The 24,632-nt window shown below is 46.0% G+C and overlaps 1 protein-coding gene across 1 annotated transcript; it reads right to left on the reverse strand.

Moving 5' to 3' along the window:
* Positions 1-8,262: 8,262 nt before the first annotated feature.
* MAGEF1 (MAGE family member F1) lies at positions 8,263-9,887 on the reverse strand. The gene is given in 4 exon segments (XM_032630655.1): positions 8,263-9,005; positions 9,008-9,220; positions 9,223-9,685; positions 9,687-9,887. Coding segments are annotated over 4 exon segments (924 nt in total). The 5' UTR covers positions 9,717-9,887; the 3' UTR covers positions 8,263-8,787.
* Between the last annotated feature and the right edge of the window lie 14,745 nt (positions 9,888-24,632).

The following is a 24,632-nucleotide window of genomic DNA, read 5'->3' on the forward strand; positions in this document are numbered from 1 at the left end:
GATATATGATAGTTGCCAAATGATACTTTTTTCTTCATGTCTCCTGTGGATTTGGAGGAGATATTTCTACGTGTGTATACCAAGCGTGCGTTTGCATCTGGGCAACATGCCTTGTGTATCTAAGAGGCTGAACGTGAGGGTTCTCCCTGAATGAGAACCTCCCTCCCTTGGGATGTATCCTGCACTGTGGAGATATCTCAGGTCTGATCAAAGGTGATGGTGTTGCCTGGAAAGTTCCATTCCAAGACAGAAGGTACATTATAAAGCGGGGAGAGACAGGCTGCTAAGTCTGGAATCCCATGAGTTGGCCCATTTCCGCCTTGGTTAGGTCTGTCCTGGATCCTTCCAGCAGCAGTGGGACTGTGTGTTTGCAATGCTGTTTTTTTGTTTGTTTGTTGCTGTACGTGGGCCTCTCACTGCTGTGGCCTCTCCCGTTGCAGAGCACGGGCTCCGGACACACAGGCTCAGTGGCCACGGCTCATGGGCCCAGCCGCTCCACGGCATGTGGGATCTTCCCGGACCGGGACACGAACCCGTGTCCCCTGCATCGGCAGGCGGACTCTCAACCACTGCGCCACCAGGGAAGCCGTGCAATGCTGTTTTCAGTGCATACTAAGAATCTTGGCACCCCTTAGCTGACACCCACCTACAAGAACTTGCAGCTTCTCTTTTCCTAGTCCCATGACTCCCTGGCCATGCTGCTCCCTCTGAGACCTTCTTCTTAGCCCCCAGATCATTTGTAGAAGTATATCCAGAAGATGGACCCAGAAGGCAACTGTGGAGGCAGGATTGCATTTCTGTGTAATCTGCTTGGGACTGCCAAGACCTTTGCTTTGAGCAAGAAGAGAGATGGGTCAGGTTCCTGCCCTCCTCCCTCTACACTCTTTCCCAAGGAGGGAGTCCGCGGTTTGGGCTATGTCTTCTAAGAGGCTGACTCAGAGTGTCTACCTTCAGCCCCGGTGTCCATCCTCTGCTCCATCTCCAAATGTCCATCAGATATTCAACTGAGCAACTGAGACTCAGTGTGACTGATGACATATCCATCTCCTTGACCACAAACCGGCTCCCTCTGGGCACCCAGCTGTTCTAGTGAATCTCTCCAGCATTCTTCCAGACGTGCCAGCTTGAAGCTGCTGAGTCATACCTCACATGTCCCTCTGTTGCATTTCCCACAGCTGATCAGTTATCCAGTGGTTCCAAGTTATTCCCCCAACCAGTCCTTTCCCACCCCCATTCCTGCTGCACCCCTCCCCTGGTCAGGTTGCCATCTACTCCAATTTGGAGTGGCCTCCCTGCCTCCAGCCTCCCCCTTCACGACCAGCCAGGCCACCGTCCTTGTGCTCATTGCTCTCCCTCAGCCGCTGCCCCCAGCTGCTCTCTCCATCCACAGCACCCCCTCCTCTCCTCCACAAACTCTGTTCCCACCTAACTGGTCCCCTCGTGGTTCCCAGGACACTGCACCGTCCTGCTACCTGACCTTGGCTGAAGTGGTTTCCCTTGCCTAGAATCCTTTTCTCCATTCCAAGCTTTTGCCTAAATTCTAGCCATCTCTCACGGTATATAAAATCCCTGGCTGAGATGTTATAAGGCACGGGCGCCTAGAGCCCGTGCTCTGCAACAAGAGAAGCCACCGCGATGAGAAGGCCCCGCTCACCGCAACTAGAGAAAGCCCACGAGCAGCAACGAAGACCCAACGCAGCCAAAAATAAATAAATAAATTTTAAAAATTAAAAAAAGAAAACAAACATGATGAGAAGGTGGGAAAAGTGGGGGAAGGGAGCTAAGTTGCTAGCAGTTTGCTAGAGATGGAGGATTTAGTTCACCTTTGGGGCAGACTTTTGCTTTGTTTCGGGAAAATCAACACCAATCTAAAACTGTGTTATCACTGTCAGCGCGAATGCATATGTTCACTGTTCTGGTTCAGCAATGTAAATAGCCGTGCCTTGGGAGACAGGGACTGCCTTTTCTCTCCTTTTTTTTCCTAAGGTTTGAGGAAAAGAGTTGTGGAGGAAGTTGTGGACTGGTCCCTGTGGGGGTGACTATTTTCAGCTGGAGTTTGGAGAGTCGCTTGCAAGAGATGGCAAGCAGACTAGCAGGCTTCCTGAGGAGGTAGGAGAGTCCCTGGCACTGCTGCTTTGGGACCCAGGTGACACTTCTTGACACAGAGCTGGGGAGAAGCACACTCTATCCATGTCTGCAGCATCCCTCTAGAACACTGGGGGCATCCGAGGAGGCAGCAGCCACGGATGCTTGAGGACTCCACAAGGACCATCTCCAGCAGAAGCTCTCCTTTCATGGGCCTCCATAAGCCCTGCACGGTGACTGCTGTGGATAGATGGATTTGTGACAACATTTGAGATGCCCCACTGGGAGCTCCCAGAAGTATCTGAGGGAAATATCGCATGGAGTGCGGCTCAGTGTCATTGTAACTCATTGTTAAAGTAGCAACAAATCATTTATACCCTCGGCAGGTGAAAACTAAATACGCTAGAGATAGACATAAAACCATACTACACTGTTAACCATGGTTGCCTCTGGGTGCCAGTATTCTAGAGAATTCCTTTTCTTTATATTTTTGTGGAACTCTCCACATTTTCCACTACAAGCATTTGTGATTAGAAAAACAAAAGCTATGAATAAGGAATATCTCTTTCCTTCCCCTTCCGGGCCCAGTGGAAGCCTCTGCTGCCTAAGGCTGCTGTGGTTTCTTCCCCTGCTGAACACAGGCAGTGACTCTTGGGTGCAGATCCGTGTTTATTCATTGTTTAGGTACTTGTGCCAGCTCTGCAAGCTCCTTCAGGAGAAGGAACGCATCTCCTTCTACTCAACCCTCCCCCATCACTCACTCTGCTTGCAGGAGCTACTTCTCAGAACCTGCCTGGCCTGCTTCCACCCTTGGCCTTCATACTCACTGTTCCATCTGCCGGCACCCCCTCCTCCCTGGTCCCCCCGAGACAGCTTGTGGGCTTCCTGCTTCTCACCTTCAGTTTTGACTCAAATGTCTCAACGAGGCTTTCCCTGAGCAGGCCATTTAAAATTGCACACCCTCCCAGCACTCTTTCCCCCTCTCCTGCTTCATTTCTCCCTCCAACGTAGATCTCCATCTGACATGCTATGTAATGCGCTTCTTTATTATGTCTCCTGGCACCGATCTGTAAGCTCTAGACGACAAGGACTTTTGTCTGTATTGTCCTCTGCTGTAAGCTCACCACCAGGATGTATGCCTGGTATGTACAGAAGATAAGTGTTTGTTGAATGAGTGAATACGGTTTATAATAACACTAGTTACCATGTACCAGATCCTGTGCCAGGTGCTTAGTAATTCCCTCATTCCGTCGTCTTCACCGTGTTTTGAGGTACACAGCAATATCTCTGTTGGAAAGACGAGGAAACCAAAGCTCAGAGGGTTAGGGAACTCAGGTGGAGGCACACATTCTCCCATGGCAGAGTGGCATGGAACGCAGATCTGGCTGCTCCAGGGGCCAGGAGCTTTCCACTGTAGGAGACTCCTCTGTCCTCATGATGGTCTCTCACTGTGCTGACACCCCTCTGCGTCTTGGGCACCATTTATTTCCCCCACTGCAGGAACCACAGTGCTGGTGCCCTGAGCCAGCACTGCTCCAAGTGGGCTCCTCTCCCAGTTTGCATCCCTTCTGGTGACCCAAACCCTGCAATCAGAGAAGCCAAATTGTTCCTTCCCTGCCTCACTGCCTCTACTGTGGGCGCTCTAGGTTATGGTATAAATGAGCAGGCCCACAGGTTTTCTTTCTTTCTCCCGCAGCGCCATTCTCCCAAAGGGAGGTTGGTTGCTCCCTGAGAAACTTCTGCAGACCGGCAAGGTGGAATTACAGCAAGAACCCAGGAGATTCGGGTTCATGTTCAGGATCTGCGGCTCACTAGCTATGCCATGACTTTGGGCAAGTCTTTTAACTTGTGCATTGACACAATGAAAGGAAGTCTTCTTTCTTTGTGGTTTGCCTACGGTACTGTGATGATGGCAAATGGAGAATCTGTCTCATGGGGGTGTTGTGTAGTTGCATGAGCCAATTTGATTACCATACTTAGCACCGTGTCTGACAGATAAGGCTTAATAATTGTTGGCTGATCTTGTCATCAGTCATGAGTAGCCCGGGAACTGGCAGGGTTTGCAGTCAGCTGGTAGGATGTGTTGTGGGTGTGGATTGTAGCTAAACACTAACTCCAATCACCCTCCAATCTAAACTTTCCTAGAGCTTCAGTCCTCAGAGTTTAGAATTCCTTGTTCAAGGTCACATAGTCACGACTTTTATAAGGCCTTGATTGGGACGCTTTTCAGAATACCTGACCTCTTTAGTCAGTACACTATATTTCTGCTGGGAGGTAATTGTTGCCATCTCTGCTGGGTTACACAATTTGAGGAATGATTTGCACAGGCATCAGTTGCCACCAAGACCAAGGCATGAGGCATAATTATCTCAGGTGGAAACTGTGATTGAGCCTGTGCACTGAGGCCTGGTTTGCAGGGGCTACAAATGAGCTACCACCTCCAGAGCGCTATGTGCCTGCCAGATGCTGGGGCTGTAATTAACCGGAGCCTGTTTGCAAACACCCATTCTCCAAGTTCCAGTGGGTCAAAAGTCCCGACTCTGGTGAATGTCAAGATCCCTGCAGAGGGACTTCCCTGGTGGCGCAGTGGTTAAGAATCCGTCTGCCAATGCAGGGGACACACGTTTGAGCCCTGGTCGGGAAGATCCCACATGCCTCAGAGCAGCTAAGCCCTTGTGCGACAACTACTGAGCCTGCGCTCTAGAGCCCACGAACCACAACTACCGAAGCCCGTGCGCCTAGAGCCCGTGCTCCGCAATGAGAAGCCACCTCAATGAGAAGCCCACGCACCGCAACAAAGAGTAGCCCCGGCTCGCCACAACTAGAGAAAGCCTGTGCGCAGCTACGAAGACCCAATGCAGCCAAAAAGAGAAAAAGAAAAATCCCTGCAGAGTCTGTGGCTGAACTGAGTGAGACCTTCCCATTGTCTAAGGCTTCATTTATAGTTTTCAAGGGAATTCCCTTTACTGGCTTTGCTACCTAGTTGTGGTATAGTACGTATGATTTGGAGTAATCCATCTGCCATCAGTCCCCCGACATCTCCTTGCTCTCCCACCCACATGGTTTCACCCATGAAGATCTAGTTCTGTTTGTGCCTGAAGGGGAAGGAGACCAGGGATCCAGGCCTTCCTTTTCTGTCATGTGAATGACCATAAGCAACAGGAGAATTCATCTCTTGCCCTCACCATGGCTAATGTCTGCTCTACACATGGGCCCAGAGGCCACACTTTCAGTACTTCTGAGAAGTTGATGATGGCATCTATGAAATGGGAGGTCTTTCATCCTGAGGCAAGGGGACAAGTTCTGCCAGCCTTTTGTACCATCTGGAAACAATGCTGGGAATCATATTTGCAGGTCCAGAAATGTTATTTGATTGTTCCATGGCATGAAAGACTTAATTTGAGGCTTAGTGGAGAGAGCAGACTAAAGAAGATTTAGGAAACATGGCCCACAAGGGCAAAAAGTGCTGAGTTTGAGTAAAAATACACATTCTACACGTAGTCAGCACTCTGACAACACGGGGAGTAGGCAGAGCTGCGACCAATGTTCACAGATAATTCTCCAACTTTATTTTACCCTCCCACAGGCCAGGGTCTTGTCATAATTACCTTGCTTATACAACCATTGTTTGCATCTCCAGAGAGACAGCCATGTTTGGAAGAAAGAACACGAGTCCCCAAGTCTGAAAGGAGTCCCAAGAAGAAGGAAATGTAAGATAGTGAAAAGTGTGGAGGTTTTTTTTTTTTTTTTTTTTTTGTGGTATGCAGGCCTCTCACTGCTGTGGCCTCTCCCGTTGCGGAGCACAGGCTCTGGACGCGCAGGCCCAGCGGCCATGGCTCACGGGCCCAGCCGCTCCGCAGCATGTGGGATCCTCCCGGACCGGGGCACGAACCCGCGTCCCCTGCATCGGCAGGCGGACTCCCAACCACTGCACCACCAGGGAAGCCCCAAAAGTGTGGGGTTTTGACTAAGTCAGACTTCAGTTCCAATCCTTGTTATATCATATACCATCTACGAGAACTTTACAGCTTCTCTGAGTTTCAGTGTGCATAGTTCAAGATGGTACAGATAATATCTATCCTGTTAGATTGTTATAAAAATCATTAAAACATATGTAAAGCATTGAAAATGCTGGCTTATATTACGTATTGAATAAATGGCAAGTATTAATATCTGTAAAATGGAGGTATTTTGTAATACCCACTTTGCAATACGGTTGTGAAAAGTAGGGGGGAAATGCTTTTGGCCTATAGCAGATGTTTAATAAATGGTAGTTGTTAGTCCTGTCTTGCTGTGAAATATATGTCTGACTTTCAGCAAAGTCACCTCTGCTGACAGTGAAATGGGAAGTATTTCTACTCTACTCACTCCCATAAGGACCACAGTGGCAACTGGCAATAATCACACATGCCTCACTTGATTTTTGGAGTTGTGATAAATAAAATCACATACAATATATTGGAAGCCAGACACAGGGAACAATGTACTAGAATGAAGCACATTGGGAGGCAAGGGACTTGGGTTCTAGTCTTGGTGCTGTCTTTTGCCAAGTGACTGTAAGCAAATCGCCAAGTAATCAGACCCTCAGGTGCACACACTGCTGACCTCTCAGCAGCTGTGAGAAAATGCAATGTGAGAAATTATCACTATTGCTCCTTGAGGGTAAAGACGGTTTTCCCTTTTTAATCTTTGGAACCCAGCAAAGTCCTTGGCATATAGGGGGTACTCAATACTTTTGTTTAATGAATTATAAATTGCCCAGAAATCATATTTTTAATCATCAGTGAACTTTTTTACCCATAAGCTTATATCCTTTGGTCTCACTGTGATTGGTTGGATCCCTGGGCCTGTGTCCCAAAGTATTTGTATTCCATGCTAACCTTAACATACTCAGATATGTTATTCAGACGCAACTGAAAGCACACACACCCACAAAACCAGCAGTAAAGAGAGAAGAAAGCAGCTCTTCTGTATATGGCAGCTGTAAGGGGACGGTTTCATAATCCTACACTCAGTTTTGGTTTGGTTACCACTCCTCTAGATTCCTTATTACTCTATGTACCCATTCTACAGAATTCATCCCCAGAGTGAAGGTGGTAGCCACTGCAGAGGCTCAAGCTGCTTTCGAAGATGACTCTTCATGGGTAGTTAAGAATGTGAAAGATGCCTTACAGTTCTCCTCCTAATGGGAGATGGCAGGTGGCAAGTGGCAAGCAGAAACATGGATGAGAGTGCTGGGCTTCCTGGTGCCAAGGGAGAGCCCTTGAAGACTTCCTGGCAGCAGAGAACATCACACGTGCCCTCCACACTACATACCGTTCCAGAATTGTTAAAGTATTTGGTCTCTGGGCTTCCCTGGTGGCGCAGTGGTTGAGAGTCCGCCTGCCAATGCAGGGGACATGGGTTCGTGCCCCGGTCCGGGAAGATCCCACATGCCGCGCGGCTGGGCCCGTGAGCCATGGCCGCTGAGCCTGTGTGTTTGGAGCGGGAGAGGCCACAACAGTGAGAGGCCCGCGTACCGCAAAAAAAAAAAAAAAAAAAAAAAAAAAGTATTTGGTCTCTGAGCGCTTTGGTAGAAGAGGAAAGCTTGTAGAGATTGAGAGAAGGGAAATGGAGAAGACCAAAATGCTAACAGTCACCGTCATTACGTGTGCACTGTGATAAACTGCCCTGGCAAAGGTTGGATGTTTTCCAGATCTGCCATGTATCATGTCTTCCCATCTTACTGAGGAGCATCTATGATCTTAAGTAATTTTTTTTTTAAACATCTTTATTGGGGTATAATTGCTTTACAATGGTGTGTTAGTTTCTGCTTTATAACAAAGTGAATCAGTTATACATATACATATGTTCCCATATGTCTTCCCTCTTGCGTCTCCCTCCCTTAAGTAATTTTTAATACCATCTCCCACCCACAACTCTTCTTCCTTTTTTCCTTCCCCTCTTCTCCACCCACCCCATCGTTTCTCCCTCCCTACCCTGAAGTCCGACTAAAGGTAACCTCAGGCAAGCCTCACCCAATCACCCCAGCTGGGTTGGGTGTCCCTCTGTAGCCTTCAACTCATCGCACTGTAATTTCTGGTTTATTTATTTACTGTCCAGTTCTGAAAAGTAGGGCCTTTATCTTGTTCAGCATTTAATCCCCAAATACCCCCAACAGTGCATCACACAAAAGAAGATGCTTAACAAATGTTTATTAAGTGTACCAGGTTATACTTCTAATTTATTATATTTCCACCCCCACCCCCAGCTACTACAATAACTAAGCAAACAGAGTTAAATGTCAGTCTTTTTTCTTTGCACGGTAGACAAAAACTGTTGGAAAGCTAGATACCAATCAGCTATATTTTTCCCTGGTACCAGATCATACTGGTGAGTTCCTTCAAACCATTTAAGTATAGCATTCAGTGCTGCATAATTTGTTCAAGATCACAGAATAAAATGTAAAGTTTTTCAATTAATTTTACAAAAGCAGCAAAACTCTACAACAAAATCCTACAGGAAAAAGTAGACCAATCTCATTTATAAACATGAATTTAAGTGTATTAAACGTAACAAAACTTACCAAGATACAAAACCTAAATCCTAGTTACACAAATACAACTGCTATAGAAATAACGACCTTCTCCCCACCTAGTCTACTTATGACTCAGACAGTAGCTTTTATACCCAACTTCCCCCCACCCCACCTCTGGCTGGCCCTCACCAGGGGTGGATGCCGGCCCCAGCATTAGCATTAGCCCTGGCCCTAGCCCTCACACTGCCCCTGTCAGCCTCGTCTGCCAGGGCCTCACGGTACTGCACTGGCCAGCGTTGGGGTTCTTTCTTATGGAGCTTGGCCACGAACCCCAGGACTTTCATCTTGCTGGTTTCCAGGTCGCTTCGGGGACCCCAAGAGAATTCACATGCCGGTGGATTGTGTGAGAAACAAGCTGGTAATTGAGGTATCTCAGCTGCACGAAATCTTCCATAATAAGCCTCCTCGGGCACCCAAAGAGGGGGTGATACTTTGAGGGACGCACCTCCAACCGACGCAGCATCTCCCAGACCTGTGCCTCCCTGGCGCTATTACCTTTCATGTAGATAAAGCCCAACATCATCATTAAAAGACCCAGTCTGAGGCCATCTCCTCCTCCTCCTCCTCAAGAGGTTTTAGTTTGTTGATCAGGATATAAGTGTGGTGCTTGCGGTCAAGCTGTTTCAGCTTGAAACCAAAGACATACCGCAGATGCTCTGCGGTCCTTGCGATGATCTCAGGGAACAGATCCTTTAAGTCTCTGATAATGTATTTCACCATCTCGGAGAGGATGATAGGACTCTTCTTCCTGTCCTTCACCAGCAGAAACTGCACCAACTCGGCCACCGTCTGATCCGGACGGAGACGGGCCCTGCGCCGGGCCAAGGTTTTGGCTGCCAAAGCCCTTGCACCTTTCAGGGTGATGGAGGGCTCCGCAGCCTCCTCCTCCCTTACAGCACCAAGGTCCTCCTCGAGGCTCTCTTGCAGGAGGGGGCTCGGGGCCACCTCCTGCGAGGCGGTCAGGGCCTGGGTCTCACTGTCGTGGCCACCATCCACCTCCCCCTCCGCCCGAGGGATAGGGAGACAGACCCCCGCTCTCTGGTTTCTGCAACATGTTTTCGGGCAGGCAGGTGCAAAGCGCGTACACTGGCCGAGGGGTGTGCAAGCCGCTGCACAAACCCCGGCGGAGGGGTTGGACAGCGGCTGGGACGGCTGGAGTAGGACTAGGAGAGATGACAGAGGGGACTTAGTGGCTTCCGGGCTGCACCGCAGAGGGTTCGGGACGGCCGCAACGCCGCCGGCGCCAAAGAAGCGCGGCGAGGCCGCCGCGCAGCCTCAGTGCGCGCCGGCAAGCCGACTTGCCGGACCACTTCCGGCCAACTCAGCCAAGATGGCGGCCCCGAGGCCCCGCGAAGCCCCTCCTTTTACTGCTCCCGCTGGGGTGGGAGTGAGCACAGCCTTCGCAGGATGCCAGGGCTGTGAAGGAGTGTGTCGCCAGCGCTGTTCTTTAGACTTGAAGGCTGGAGGGGGGTAACCAGGGCTTTTCTGAGGTTTCAGTGTACAGGGATGAAATAGGGATGGAGTTCCAGCCACGTACTTTCAGCAGGTGCTTATTTCTATGTGTGTATCTAAGATTCTGAGTAATTTACTGTAGCTTAGTGCGGAGTGAGTGCATGAAGGTGAAGGCTGAGATATAAGGCTGTGCGGGACAGTTAGTGATGGGCCTTGAACAGGATGCTACGGAGATTGAAATCTATTCTGAACACGATGGGAATTCATACTACAGGGGGATTTAAGCAAGGGAGTGTCCGGATCGGATCTGTGTCTTTCCAGTGTCTCTTGTGGCAGTGTGGAGGATGGATTGGGGTAGGGCTGACCAAAAGCTGGGGATCCAGCTTGGAGTATTGGTATTATAGTGCAGAATAGGAACGGAGACTCGGCCTGTCTTGTTCATTGTTATATCCTCAGTGCCCAGAACAGTGCCTGGCACATAGAGGCACTCCATAAATATTGTAAAATGGATGACGAGGGGGTAAGGATAGCAGATTCTGGGGGGGGGGGGTGTCAAAGAAGATGATAAAAGATATACTGAGGTGCAGCTGGCAGAAATAGTAACTGATTGGAGGAAAGGGGAGTTTTGTTTTTCTTTTTACCGAATCAAACTTAACTAGTCCCATTACTTTTTGCTTACTCTACTCTGAGCTTTCTCCCACTACCAGTCTGTCTCTCTCCCTCTCTCCCTCCCTCTCCAACTCCTCCTTCTCTTTCTCCTCCTCCTTCTTCTTCCTCTACTACCTCCTCCCCTCCCCTCTCCTCCCATCTCCTTTCCTCCTCTCTCCTCTCCCCCTCCCTTTTCTCTCCTCTCCTCTCCTCCCCTCTCCCCCTCCCTTCTCCCCCTCCCCTCTCCCTCTTCCCTCCTCTCCTCTTCTCTCCCTCCTTTCAAGGCTCAGCTTAAATGTCACCTTTCCAAAGCCTTAGTCTCCATGCATGGAAGTTATTTACTGCCATTTCTGAATCACCATAGCAATTTGTATTTGTTTAACACCCACTTGTATAGACCTTCTTGTGCACTAGGCTCTGTTCTGTTGTTCAAATATTAATTTGTTTAATTCTCATTAAGGTAAGTACTATTATCACTATCCCCATTTTATAGATGTGTCTTTCCTATGGAATTTGCTATTTACTAGCTATGTAATCTTGGGCAAGTTACCTGAACTCTCCTTCCCTTGGTTGCCTTATGAGTGAAATGGGCGTAATAGTAGAGAGAACATTGTGGAGATCATGTGAAGTAATGCATGTAAACCATTTAGCACAGTGCTTGGCACGTGGTGTTCAATAATTGTTAGCTCTTATTTATTGCCTACTTTTAATGTGCTGATAATGTACTAATTTTTTACATGTATGAACTCATCTACTCATAACAGCCCTGCTAGATAAGTGGTATTATTATCCCCATTTTACAAGTGAAATAACACAAAAAGAGGCTAAGTAACTTCCCCAGCATCACGTGACTGAGCCACTATTTCAATCATATAGTATGACTCCAGAGACCATGCTCTTAACCACTGTATTAATAGATGTTAATTATTATCATTATTATTGATCATACTCTGTATAATAGTTATTTTTGTGCTTATTACCCTCCAAAACCAAACATCCTAAAAGCTAGGGCTATGTCCTTCACTCTTTTGAAGAGCCCCTCAGCGTCAGCACTCAGTGTGTAATTGTCACTGAACAAATGATGAAAGGCTTTACTTTTTTCCAGAGGAAATAGCATTTATGTTAAGTAAATATATGACAGTTAGACTTTTTTTTTTTGGCCACGGCACACGGGATCTTTAGTTCCCTGACCGGAGATAGAACCCGTGCCCCCAGCAGTGGAAGCTAGGAGTCTTAACCACTGGATCACCAGGGAAGTCCCTAGACTTTTCTAGATGTAATCGTGAACTCTTCATTTTTAAAAACTTCTGAAAATATATACCTATTTATACTTTATGACTTAGAGAAGCTGAAAGTGTGTGAATGAAGCAGGAGGATGTTTATTATAGTCTAACTTGAGGCTGTTATTGGTTTCTATTGTGTAGAATAGAAACAGAAGCATTTTATGTACAATATAATTTAGTCCTCACAAATCCCTATTAGGAAGGTATTATTATTCTCATTTTACAAATGGGAAAATAGTCCCTGAGAGGTTAAACCACCTGTCCCCAACCACCCATCTGTTAAGTGCTAGACTGGAAATGAGGACCTAGATCTGTCTATTCTGAAAACTGTACTCATGACCACCATGCTGGACTGCCTTGTTGTCAGTTTCTCCTGAAGGTAGAACCACTCCTACCTAAAAGGGCATCACTGGAGGTAAAATAGTCTACTTACATATCTTTCTCAGTTCAAGTATTGCTGAGGAGAGACAGAGGAGATAGATGCATGGAAAGGAGCATGCAGGAGATACATTGAATGGAAAGAATTTTGAGGAGCAAATTAGCAGTAATATGACTGGATTTTGAAAACTGAATCAATAATGTAGTGCTACTCATCAAAAAAAAAAAGGAACAAACTACTGATACAACATGGATGAGTCTGGCTGACATTATGTTGAGTGAAAGAAGAAAGATACAAAAGACTGTATACAATATGATTCCAGTTAATCTGGTGTCCAAGACAGGTTTAGCTAATCTGTGGTGACAGAAATGAGAACAGTGGAGGCCTGGAGTGGGGTTGACTGGAAAGGGATATGTATGAACTTTCTGGGGGTGATGGCAATGTTAGGTATCTTGGTTTGGGTGTAGATATACATTTGTCAAAACTTTTCAAACTGTACCCTTAATATCTGTGTATCTCATGGTATATAAATACCTTAAAAATTATAAAAATAAAACTTTTAAATTGAGGTATGATTGACAGATAACATTAGTTTCAGGTGTACAACACAGTGATTTGATATTCATGTATATTGTGAAATGATCGCCACAATAAGTCTAGTGGATATCTGTCACCATACATAGTTACTAGATTTTTTTTCTTGTGATGAGAAATGTTAAGATCTATTCTCTTAGCAGCTTTCAAACATGCAATACAATATAATTAACTATAGTCACCATGTAGAAAAGTTTCCAAAAATTAAATGAATAGGCCTTTAGGTATAGGAGGTGATGAGGGTATGAAAGGTGAATGGCTTTGCTTTGCCACTTGCCAGCCCCTGGATGCTACAATGTTTTGTACTGAAAGGGACCTAGACAATCATTTGCCAGTTTTGATGGTGCCGACCTCACACTGGACAGGCAGACTTTTAAAACAATCCTTACCTAAGCTGTTAAAAGGAAGGAAATGTATATCTCTTTGGTAGGGGGTGCGGGGTGGCAGCAAAACAAAATTTGATGACTGTTCGATGGAAACCTTTCTGAAGGATGCTCCTTTGTAGCCTAGACTACAGTGTTTAAAAGCCTACAGTGCTTAGCACAGTTTAGTATGAGGAAAAGGTTAAGGGAGTTACACTGGAAAAGCAGAACTGCAGGATGAATTATCCTGGAAATGTCTGGCACTCTGTGGGTGTAGAAAACGTGTATCCTAGAACAAAGCACTGAACCAGGTCAGCAGACCTGAGTTCTGGTGTCCCAACCCCTTCATTCATTCTGTGACCTTGCACGGCATACTTAACCTCTCTGGGCCACTGTTTCCTCATCTTTAGGCCTGACAACCTTAGCTTTGCCAGTCCCTATAGTTGTTTTGAGGTTCAAGTAGGATTATAAATGTAAACGTACTTTTAAAATGCTCTGCTATTGAGAAACAATTATAAAATGTTACAGATTTTTTTTTTTTTTTTCTCTAAGAGACCTGGTAGAAAAATCTCAGTAATGAATGTCACTGGCCTCTCATGCAGACATTTTGGAATGAGCTTACACATTCCTGGTTGAAAAAACTGTCTGGCCAAAAAAGATTAAATAAAGAAATGTCATGTCCTGATACTCCATCTAAGGCTAGTGAATGCTTTGGTGGGAAGCCAGAGTTATCTTGTTGGATTCCTTCTAAATTTGTCAATGGATTCCTCCGAGCTCCTGAGTGCCTTCTTCACACAGATGCTGAGTAATGTCTCACTCCAGATCTGAGTGAGCCCCAAACTGCATAGGTGCTTGTGTCTTCTCTGTTTCTCCTGACAGTTTTGATAGCCGTGCAGCTGATCCGGCTCAAAGAAGGGATCAGAGGAAGAGCTTTGTCCCACATCCCTGGGCCAGGGGCAAAATGGAGCCCAGTTTTGTCACAGCAGAATGGGCAGAGTGTGAAGCCCTGGGTTCTGTATGTGTGGCTGGTATTGAAGCAGGATGGCCAGGCGGATGATTCGATCTGACTTGGGTAATGAAAATTGTTTGTTACTGTTTGAAGAGCAATTGTGTAAGCAACAGTACTCCTGTGTTTGGCTGCCTGTGACCCACCAGTGTCTGTAACATAACACCCGACCCAGAGGAGGAACAGACCCTGGCCGGCAGGGGAGGGGAGAGATGCAGGGGGCACAGGGCCCCCTTCTCCCTCCCTCCTCCACTGTCCCACCCGCTCTGTAAACCTTGAAGGAAAGTTGGCGAGAAGGCATTTGCCACCTGGACACAATGAGGCCCAGTGCGAGGGGCAGGCGCAAGGCTGGCGGGGAGCCAGGGCCCTGGTCTGAATGGCCATCGCCAAGGGGCTGCCAACGGCCCATCTCTATCCCCCAGAGGCCGGGCCAGGGCCAGGGCGGGGGCCCATCTACCCCCACCTTCGAGGCCCCGCTCGCACCATTTGCTGGCCGTGACCAGAATGCACGGGGCGCTGGCCTTTGAGCAGCTGAACAGAGCTGTTTCCCCTCTGCTGGCCGCCAGTTCCCTTGGATTAGAGCAGGCTCTCCGGAGTCCCTTTGTTGGCAGCTTGCTATTCTGCACATACCGAGCACTGTGCATTCATCTTTATTAGTTCTAATTGCTTCCCTATTCTAATGGGATCTTGATATTCCCATACAATTGAAAGGAAATGTATTCATTAAAATAATTCTTCTCCTAACTGCCGCTTCAAGCTGCTTCTCTAAGTGACATTGTCTCTCCAGCCACAGCCTGCTGAGGCCTCTTATTAAGACTCTAGTCAAAAGCCAACTTTGGGCAGCAAACTTTCCTTGCAGGAGTTTCCAGACACTGAAGAGAGGGTGCTTTTTAATCGGCTCACACACTGAAGTTGGAGGCCAGCTGGTAGGCCTAGGGGTGCCGCTCGGGGCCGGGGTTGGGGGGGGTGGGCGGGAGGAGAAGGGCTGGTCTCCAGCACTGCCTGCCTCCTGTAAGAATGCCCCCTTTCTCCACACTGACTGGCTGATTTAGGCAGGGCTCTTCCCCCAGTGTCATCTGGGTGGAACTTTTTGTTTATGCGCGAGCAGTGACTAGGTGTGTTCTTAGAGCAGGCGCTGAGTAAGGTGCTGTGGGAAGTGTGGAGATGGAGCTGCAGTCTCGAGGTGTTTACGGTCTCCGTGGGTGGCTGCCTGCTCTGAGTCCCTCAAGTGACGCAGGAGAGGGGAGGCTGGGAACAGCTCTCAGTGTTCAGAAAGCTTCATGGGACAGAGAACTTAGAAAAGCGGGATACACTTCAATCAATGTGTTTGATTTAATCACCAAAATCTTTCAAACCATGGGATCATGGGGGTAATACAAGAAGCTTCCTTGGGACGTTGGGAACCACTGATCTATTGGGGTGAAATAAGCCCTTCTTAAAAAGCATGGCTATGTGAACACCTGCTCTTTACACGAGTGGTATAAAGACTGCTATAGGAGTTTGGAGGAGTGGAGGGGAGCATGTGCTGGGCACTACACTGTTGCTTGAGTCTTCTTTAATCCCTGTAACAGCCCTGTGAGGGAAGCACAGTTATTTCCCATTTTACAAGCGCGAAGTAGACAAGTTAGATAATTTGTCCAGTGCCCAGAGTTGGGAGTCAGGACTTGAACGCCGGCCTTCTGATCCCAAAGCACAGGCTGTTTTCGCAGAGCCTGCTGCCTCTCACGTTGCATCTGTCAGGGCCAACAGAGGAGGTGTAATGTGGAAGGTGGCATTTGATCTCCCTTGAGGCCTTTCGGGGTGGTGGGTCGTCAGCAGGTAGAGTGGGGTCAGGAAGGAAGAGCCTGAGCAGGAGTGCCGGGAAGAACCTAAATCAGGACATGACAGGAGTCCCGGTGGCCCAGCGACTGGAGAGCGAGCAGGAGCAGGAGGAAGGTGGTAAGGTCTGTGGGGGCCAAATTTTGTAGATCCTTGCCTGACAGGAGTTTGGATTTCACGCTGTAGGTACTGTTCCAGTGAGGATATTTGAGCCTCTGGATAAACACATTATTTCTTTCAGGAGCATCAGTTTTCCTTGAGGTGAATAATTTTAGACATCTTCCTATTAAAGGAAATTCAGATAGATCATGGAATAGAATGCAGAATTCTCATGAATCTTTAAGAGTAAACAGAAGACTTCAAAGAGAGCTTGGGTGTGCCGGCAGGAGCTTCAGGCTGTGCGGTCCGCTGGGGGAACTGGAGGCGTTTCTTTTGTCTGCTGTTGGTGTCCTTTAGCGGGAAAGTTTGAGAAAGACTGATTTTGGAGAAAATGTTTTGATCCCAGGAGTAAAATAATTAGGTGTATTCCAAGAAGGATGGCAGGGGCTTGGAAGACAGGTGGGACAGGGCAGGGACCAAGAGCAGGAGTCCAGATAAGAGATGGTTACAATAAACTCTTAGGAGACATGAAGGGTCTAGGGGGCTGCCTGGGCCTCGGACCCCACCTCTTCACTCGAGCCTTTTTGGAGGCAGCCTGCCTAAGAGATGCCCCACCCCGAAACCACTCCTTCCTTTTAAGGGGCTCAGCGATTAGACTGGGATTGCTGGCCAGGGAGGCTGAAGCAGAAGCAGTTAAGGGAGAGCCTGGGCCTGGGCCAGGAACTGGTCCTCCCAGAGAAACTTTGTGCCCCGGCCACCTCACCTACCATGTTGCCTGCCGACCACTTTCCAGCCCAGCAGCTTTATTAGCTCACCTGCTGGAAGGTACCAGAAGGCAAGTGGTTGGACCAGTGGATTCTCTGCAGTGGTGGTGAGAGCAGGTCCTGTCTTGTTGCAGTGTCTGATGTCCTATGCTGGTGGGCAGTGCTATTGGACCCAGAATGGTGGCCAACACCCTGTGGTCAAGAAAGACTCAAAGGGAGGAAGGAGGGAATAAGACATCTCAGCTTAGGACCAAGACCTCACTCTACTTCTCCTTATCATCAGTAGATGGAGATAGCCCACCTTTCTTAGCCAGACTCTCCTTTCAGGTGGGTGACTTTTTTAGGTAGCTTAGAAATGAACTTTGAAGCATCATTTTTTAAAAAGCATTAAAAAAAATTCCTTAGTGCTTTATTTTTTTCTCATTTTAGAAGAGATTGTTTGTTGTACAGCAATGAGAAAATCCCGACCATTTAAAAGAAAAAACCAAAAAGCACCTGTAATTCCACTACCCAGGGGTAACCACAGTTAACAAATACCCTGGTGTGTATCCTCCCCCAAATTTTCTAAGCATTTATTGATCGATTTATTGCTTGATTGATTTAGGCTGCGTTGGGTCTTCATTGCTGCGCGCGGGCTTTCTCTAGTTGTGGCGAGAGGGGGCTACTCCTTGTTGCGTGTGCAGGCTTCTCATTGCAGTGGCTTCTCTTGCTGCGGAGCACAGGCTCTAGACGCGAGGGCTTCAGTAGTTGTGGCATGCAGGCTCAGTCGTTGTGGCGCACAGGCTTAGTTGCTCCGCAGCATGTGGGATCTTCCTGGACCAGGGCTCAAACCCGTGTCCCCTGCATTGGCAGGCAGATTCTTAACCACTGCGCCACCAGGGAAGCCCCGGCATGTAGTTTGTTTTTTTAACAGAGTTATCTTGTATACTCTGCTTTATATACACTATATATATGTATATATATATTCACATACTGTGAATCTCTCACACTAATATTTTTCTATAATGTAATTATTTGTGATTGAAAATATTCCACAGACCCCATGTCACCTTTAATGCCTATTGTATATTTAGGATGTTTTCAGATTTTCATTATTAAATACAATGTGATAAACTTGTTAGTGGCTAAATCTTTCCTATTTCACATTATGGAAATTATTATATAAGAATATGACCATATAGATACGTGATTTTTTGAAAGACAAAATTGGGACTATTCTATATTTATTTCTATGACCTAATTTATACACTAAATCCATTTTGAAAATCTTTCATGTCTACAAAAGTGAATCTGCACATTATGTATTCATTTAAAAAATAGTACTTTCATGTAGTTCAAAAATCAAAACGACATAAAAAAGAATTTTTATAAAATTTTATAAAATTTTTAATGAAATTCTCAATTTCATAAAATTGAGAATTTTTGCTTGCACCCATGTCCCTCTTTACCTGGTTTCCTGATTTCCCCTCCCATAGATCACTGCTTTTAATAGTGACAGTGCCCCTTTTTGAAAATATAAGCAAATGCAATTATATATACCTTGCCCCTTCTTACAAAGAAGTTAGCACACTATGTTCATTACTAGGCACTGTGCTTAAAACAAAAAAACTTAATAGTATGTAGTGGAGACTTTTGCATATCAGCACATAGCTTCCTGGCATATTATGGTTTGGATGGACAATAATATCTAACCGATTCCATATAATTGGACATTTGGGTTATTTCCAATCTTTTACTATTAAAAGCAATGTTATAACACAGACATATATCATTTCTGTATGTGTGCAAATATATTTGCCCGAAAAATTCAGAGTGGGATTGATGAGCCAATAGGTAAATACATTAGTAACATTAATAGAAAATGCCATATTGCCCTTCATAGGTGTGTATCATTTTCTATTCCTACCAGCAATGTATGAGGGTGCCTATTTCCCTACAACTTCCCCCAATCAAGTGTATTTTGGATATGTAAAAATCTGATGGGTAAAAAATGGGTATATCGTTGCAACTATAATTTGTACTCATTATTACAAATGAAGTCGAACGTTCTTTTATACGCTAAAAAGCCATCTGTATTTCTTTTTTCTGAAAAAGGGCATTTTTTTCTATTGGGTTATTGGTCTCCTTGATTTATAGAAACCAATTGTGTATTAGAGTGCTTGACCCTTTGTGAAGTGAGTTGCAGTTTTTTTTCCAGTTCGTCATTTGTTTTGCTTATGGTGCTTCTGCCATGCAGGAGGTTTAAGATTTTTATATAGATGTATTTATCAGTCTTTTATTTCACGACTTCTGGATTTTTGAATCAGTTAGAAAGACCGTCATTACCCCAAGATTATAAAGGAGTTCTCTTATTCTTCTGGTAATTTTATGGTTTTATTTTGTGCATTTAAATCTTTGATCCAGTTGATGCTTATCGTGGTGTACTGTGTGAAATACTGGTCTAGCATCTATCTTTTTCCACATAGTCAAACACCATTTATTAAAAAGTCTGGGGATTCCCTGGTGGCACAGTGGTTGAGAATCTGCCCGCCAATGCAGGGGACACGGGTTTGAGCCCGGGTCCGGGAAGATCCCATATGCCGCGGAGCAACTAAGTCCGTGCGTCACAACTACTGAGCCTGCACTCTAGAGCCTGTGCTCCGCAACTACTGGAGCCCGCGCGCCTAGAGCCCGTGCTCCACAACAAGAGAAGCCACCGCAATGAGAAGCCCGCGCACCGCAACAAAGAGTAGCCCCCCCCCCAAAAAAAAGAGTAGCCCCTGCTCGCCACAACTAGAGAAAAGCCCGTGCACAGCAATGAAGACCCAACACAGCCAAAAATAAATAGTTTTATTAAAAAAAAAAAAGCCTGTCTTTGCCTCACCGATTTGGTATTTATCTTATAGCAAATTCTCATATATATTTGGATCTGTTTCTGGGCTTTATTCTATTCCATTGGCCTGTATGTCTATACAGCATCATTTTTGGTAGCTGCATAATATTGCTTCTTATGTATATAACGTAATTTATTTGACTAATTCATTTTTGTTAAAAATCTAGGTTGCTTCCAATTTTTCAACAGTCCAAAGAATGCCTCAGTGAATAAAATCCTTATATACGTTTTATGTGTGCATGTGTGTGTAGTAGATCCATTTTCTCCTTTGGATAAATTTTTATACATGGAATTACTGGGTCAAAAGTTATGTGCCTTCTTAGGCTTTTTTCATACATATTGCCAAAATGCCTTCCAGAAAGATTGTACCAGTTACACTCCCTCCAACAGTGTATGAGTGCTGATTTCCCCTCACCCACACCAACTCTCAGTATTATCATTCTTTTTAATCATTGCCAATCTGATCAGGAAAAAAAAAAGGGCCTCTCATTGCTGTTTTAATTTGCCTTTCTTTGAATGCTAGTGAGGTTGAACATTTTTTCAATTTATGGTGGTTTTTGATGTACAGAAGTTTTTAATTTTTAATGTAGTCAAATCTATCAATCTTTTCCTCTATGGTTTCTGCTTTTGTTGACATGTTTAGAAAGTCCCTCCCATCGTAAGATTATAAAATATCCACTTATATTTTCTTCTAGTACCTTTATGGTTTCATTTCCATCTTTATCCATCTGGTATTCATTTTGATGAATGGTGTGAGCTGGGAAAGAACTTGCATTATTTATTTATTTATTTCCCAAATGGATAACCCGTTCTTTCATCACTGTTAAAAAGCATATATTTGTGTGTGTGTATGTGTGTGTGTGTGTGTGTGTGTGTGTGTGTGTGTGTGTGTGACTCTTTCTAGAATGAACATCTTGAATAGCTGGATACTGCGGGTAATTGAGTTCTACACTCTGGGTCATCATTAGAAACATCAGTCATACTAAACAGGCAGATGTGACACTTTCCAGCATACATGGGCTTTTAAGGACCGACTGACATTTGATATTCAAATCCCAGCATTGCAGCTCAATGCTGGTGCAACTTTGAGGGAGACCATCCATGATTCTCCTTGAGTCTTGTTTTTTTCATCTGTGAAATGGGGTACATTCCCTTCGGACTGAAGCCCTCCCTCCTGGCTCGCCATCTAGTGATCGCCTCAGGCCCCGACTGTAAATAGGATATGCGGGAGAGGGGAGGGGTTGTGCTGTGTTTGCTTTTTATAGGCTTTCTATCTTTACACTTGTGTTCAGACTCTCATTTGTTACGGCTTGCTGGTTTTAGTGTCTTTTCATTAGCAGCTTTTCTCTCCCGTCTGAATATGCGGTTTTTAATCATATACCAGCTAGGAAAACGGACAACTGGATTGTTAGAAGTGTATATAAATTAAGAGTAACTGGGATCTGAGTGAGGGCTTGAGGGCCTCTCCTGTTGTGTAATGTAGTGGTTCTCAACCCTGGCTGCACATTAGAATCACCTGGGGAGATTTTAAAGCATATCCACGCCTGGGGACCCAGGCCAATTAAATCAGAATCTCTGGTGGTTGGCTCCAGGCCTGGGTGTGTGATGAAGCTCTGCAGGTGATTCTATTCCTGTTTATTTATTTATTTATTTATTTATTTATTTTGCGGTACGCGGGCCTCTCACTGTTATGGCCTCTCCCGTTGCGGAGCACAGGCTCCGGACGCGCAGGCTCAGCGGCCATGGCTCACGGGCCCAGCCGCTCCAGGGCATGTGCGATCCTCCCGGACCGGGGCACAAACCTGTGTGCCCTGCATCGGCAGGCGGACTCTCAATCACTGCGCCACCAGGGAAGCCCTCTGCAGGTGATTCTAATGTGCATGCAGGGTGGGGAACCATTGGTTGAGTGCCCTGGCTTTGTGAGATCAGTATTTACACTCCGTGGTCTCCCCCTCTGGTTCCCTTCTAAAATGTGCCCCAAGTTGTGAGGGTCGCCCTACAGAACAGAAGGCCAGATGGCAGAGATGTCAGGGGTTTTCTGGAGGCTGTGCGCTTGCTGGAGAGAGCAGCGCTAACTCTCAGGCCTCTGTCACCCTGGAGGTCACATACCTCTGGAATTTGGAAATGGTGTTGGCAGTTTCTTTTCAGAAAAATAGAGCCATCCTAGTCTCCCTGATGCAGTTCCTCCCACCTCTGGGGGCTCTCCTGAGGAGTGCGAGAGGTGATGAGAAACAAACATTGAGAAAATAGTTTTAGTTATTTCTATCTCATCTATTTGTGTATTCTCTTGTTCTCTTGGCCCCTTCTCTGTCCTCCCAAACACATGTAGGTGATACATGTCAAGCCACGCTTGGTCCCCAGCTTTGGTGAATCCATCCTATCTGTGATGGAGCTGCCCTCTCCCAAAGTCAGGCTCACCTCCACCAACAATTGGACTCACTTTGTCACCTGGAAAAATAGATAAAGCCCACAGGATGAGTCCCAACAAGTCTCTTTGCTACAAGATCAGCCTTCTTCTTATTCTCAAGTTTTGATAAACTGACTGTGGGCGTAGCCCATGCACTCAAGCCCCCTTCTAGGTGTCTCATCTGGTTTATCTAAGACTAGGGCATCTCTGGTTCCACCAGACTCTCTGGGGAAAAGTTATCGCCTTTACTAATGAATGAAAACTCCTCCAAGCTTACTGATGAAGGGAGAATCTCTGTGGAGAGAGGTGACTGGAATTTTCCCTTGGGATTTCTCACTCATCACTGACACTAGTCTGTGGCTCTACCCTCCAACACACACACATACACTGGGCAGCTGAGACAAGGCTGGATCCTTCAGACCAGCCTTTACTACACGTTGGGGATAAAAAGAGAAATAAACAGAGAAGAATAACATGACTTCATATAAGTCATGACTTGTCATTTGCAAGATATAACTTGATCAGGAGGGCTCAGGGCCCACTTATCCTAGTGCGGGGCTGCCTCTTTGTAGTCAAAACCATCCCAGCAGCCCGGGGAAGCCTGGACAGATGCTTTCTTGAAAGTTCAGGTGGATCCACCAAAATAATGAAGCCAAGAAGGAGACGAGAGTTCCCCTTCTGTCTGGTGCCACCATCTGAATTCCAGTTACTTGTCTGAGGATCTGCCTTTTCCTGGGATGATTGAAATGATGGCCCCTTTTTATGGGAAATAGAACTCAGATTCAAGTAAGGTTTTGATGCTCATTAAGGCTCATACAGCAAGGAAGGCGGTGCGCACACACCAGCTCACCTCAATGACTTGACTGGTTTTGCCAGAGGTGCAGTTTATATCCACAAGACAATGGTTTTTCTTTTTTTCGACAATGTTTTTTCTTTAGATACATTCAGTTGAGAGACACACAACGTTGTGAAATTCTCTAGTGTTGATTCATGATGGAGCCACAGGTGAGCAAACTGAGGGTTATTTATAGACTGCTGTTGATGTGCTTTTCAAAGAGGTCCCAATAGTTGTCCAGGGGGAGAAAAATGCAAGGGTCTGTCAATCAGTCTGCTGAGACTTTTGCTCTACCTGGAAGTCTATGTGGCATAGCTCTGCCTAATATGGTGGTTTCTTCTTCATACTCATCAAGACAGGCCTCATTCCCTATTCATGGGGGAATGGCCTTACCCTATGGCCCCAGCCAAACAAGAATGTAGCAGGACACAGCAAATCAATGGGGTCTGAGTGCGAAATGCTGATAGATTTCCCTAATGTTGTCTGTCTGGTCTGTGTTCCTGGAGGTTGTATGGCCATCATCCTGCATTCCTTATGGGTTGAGTAACCCCATAAACTGTGGCCCACTGATCTTCAATGGAGGCAGTGCTGCCCCCTAGAGGCATTTTAGGAATATGTAGTGTATTTATGTTTGTTTGGTTGCTGAGGCACTACTTAGGGGAGATTGAGGGGGCCAGACTCCTTGCCTTAGGTGATGCAGTTTTATCCAACGATTTGTCCTGCACTTCATGTGACATTTGAATGCCCCACCCAACATTCATATATAGGTAGAAAATCTCTATATTGGTCTGAGCTTAGAACCTAATTCCATTTTGTATATAAACACAAAGTACTTTTTAAAAAAATTTTTTATTTATATTTAGCTGTGTTGGGTCTTTGCGGCTGCGCGCGGGCTTTTCTCTAGAAGCAGCGAGTGGGGGTTACTCACTGCGGTGTGCGAGCTTCTCATTGCGGTGGCTTCTCTTGTTGTGGAGAACGGGTCTCGGTGCGCAGGCTCAGTAGTTGTGGCTCGCAGGCTCAGTAGTTGTGGTGCATGAGCTTATTTGCTCCACGGCATGTGGGATCTTCCCGGACCAGGGCTCGAACCCGTGTCCCCTGCATTGGCAGGCGGATTCTTAACCACTGCACCACCAGGGAAGTCCCACAAAGTACTTTTTGCATAGTTTTAATATACACTGAATTTTTCATGAATGCTACTATCATATAAATCGAGAGAATACTGTATTTTATCTTTACCAGAAGTTGTTCACCATTTCCGAAAACCACAATACGAATAGCAAAATCCTTGCCATATTTGAATTGCCAAAATAACACACCTCTATTCATCTGCATTCGTTCATATCTGTATGAATATATAGTACTTGTTTCATCTTGTTTCAGAACATCAAATATAAAGAAGTACCCATAATGTTGAAGTCAATAATGTTTTACTGATCTTAAATTCAAACTTA

This window comes from Phocoena sinus, chromosome 4 (genome assembly GCF_008692025.1).
Source record: "Phocoena sinus isolate mPhoSin1 chromosome 4, mPhoSin1.pri, whole genome shotgun sequence".
NCBI classification, from domain to species: Eukaryota; Metazoa; Chordata; class Mammalia; order Artiodactyla; family Phocoenidae; genus Phocoena; species Phocoena sinus.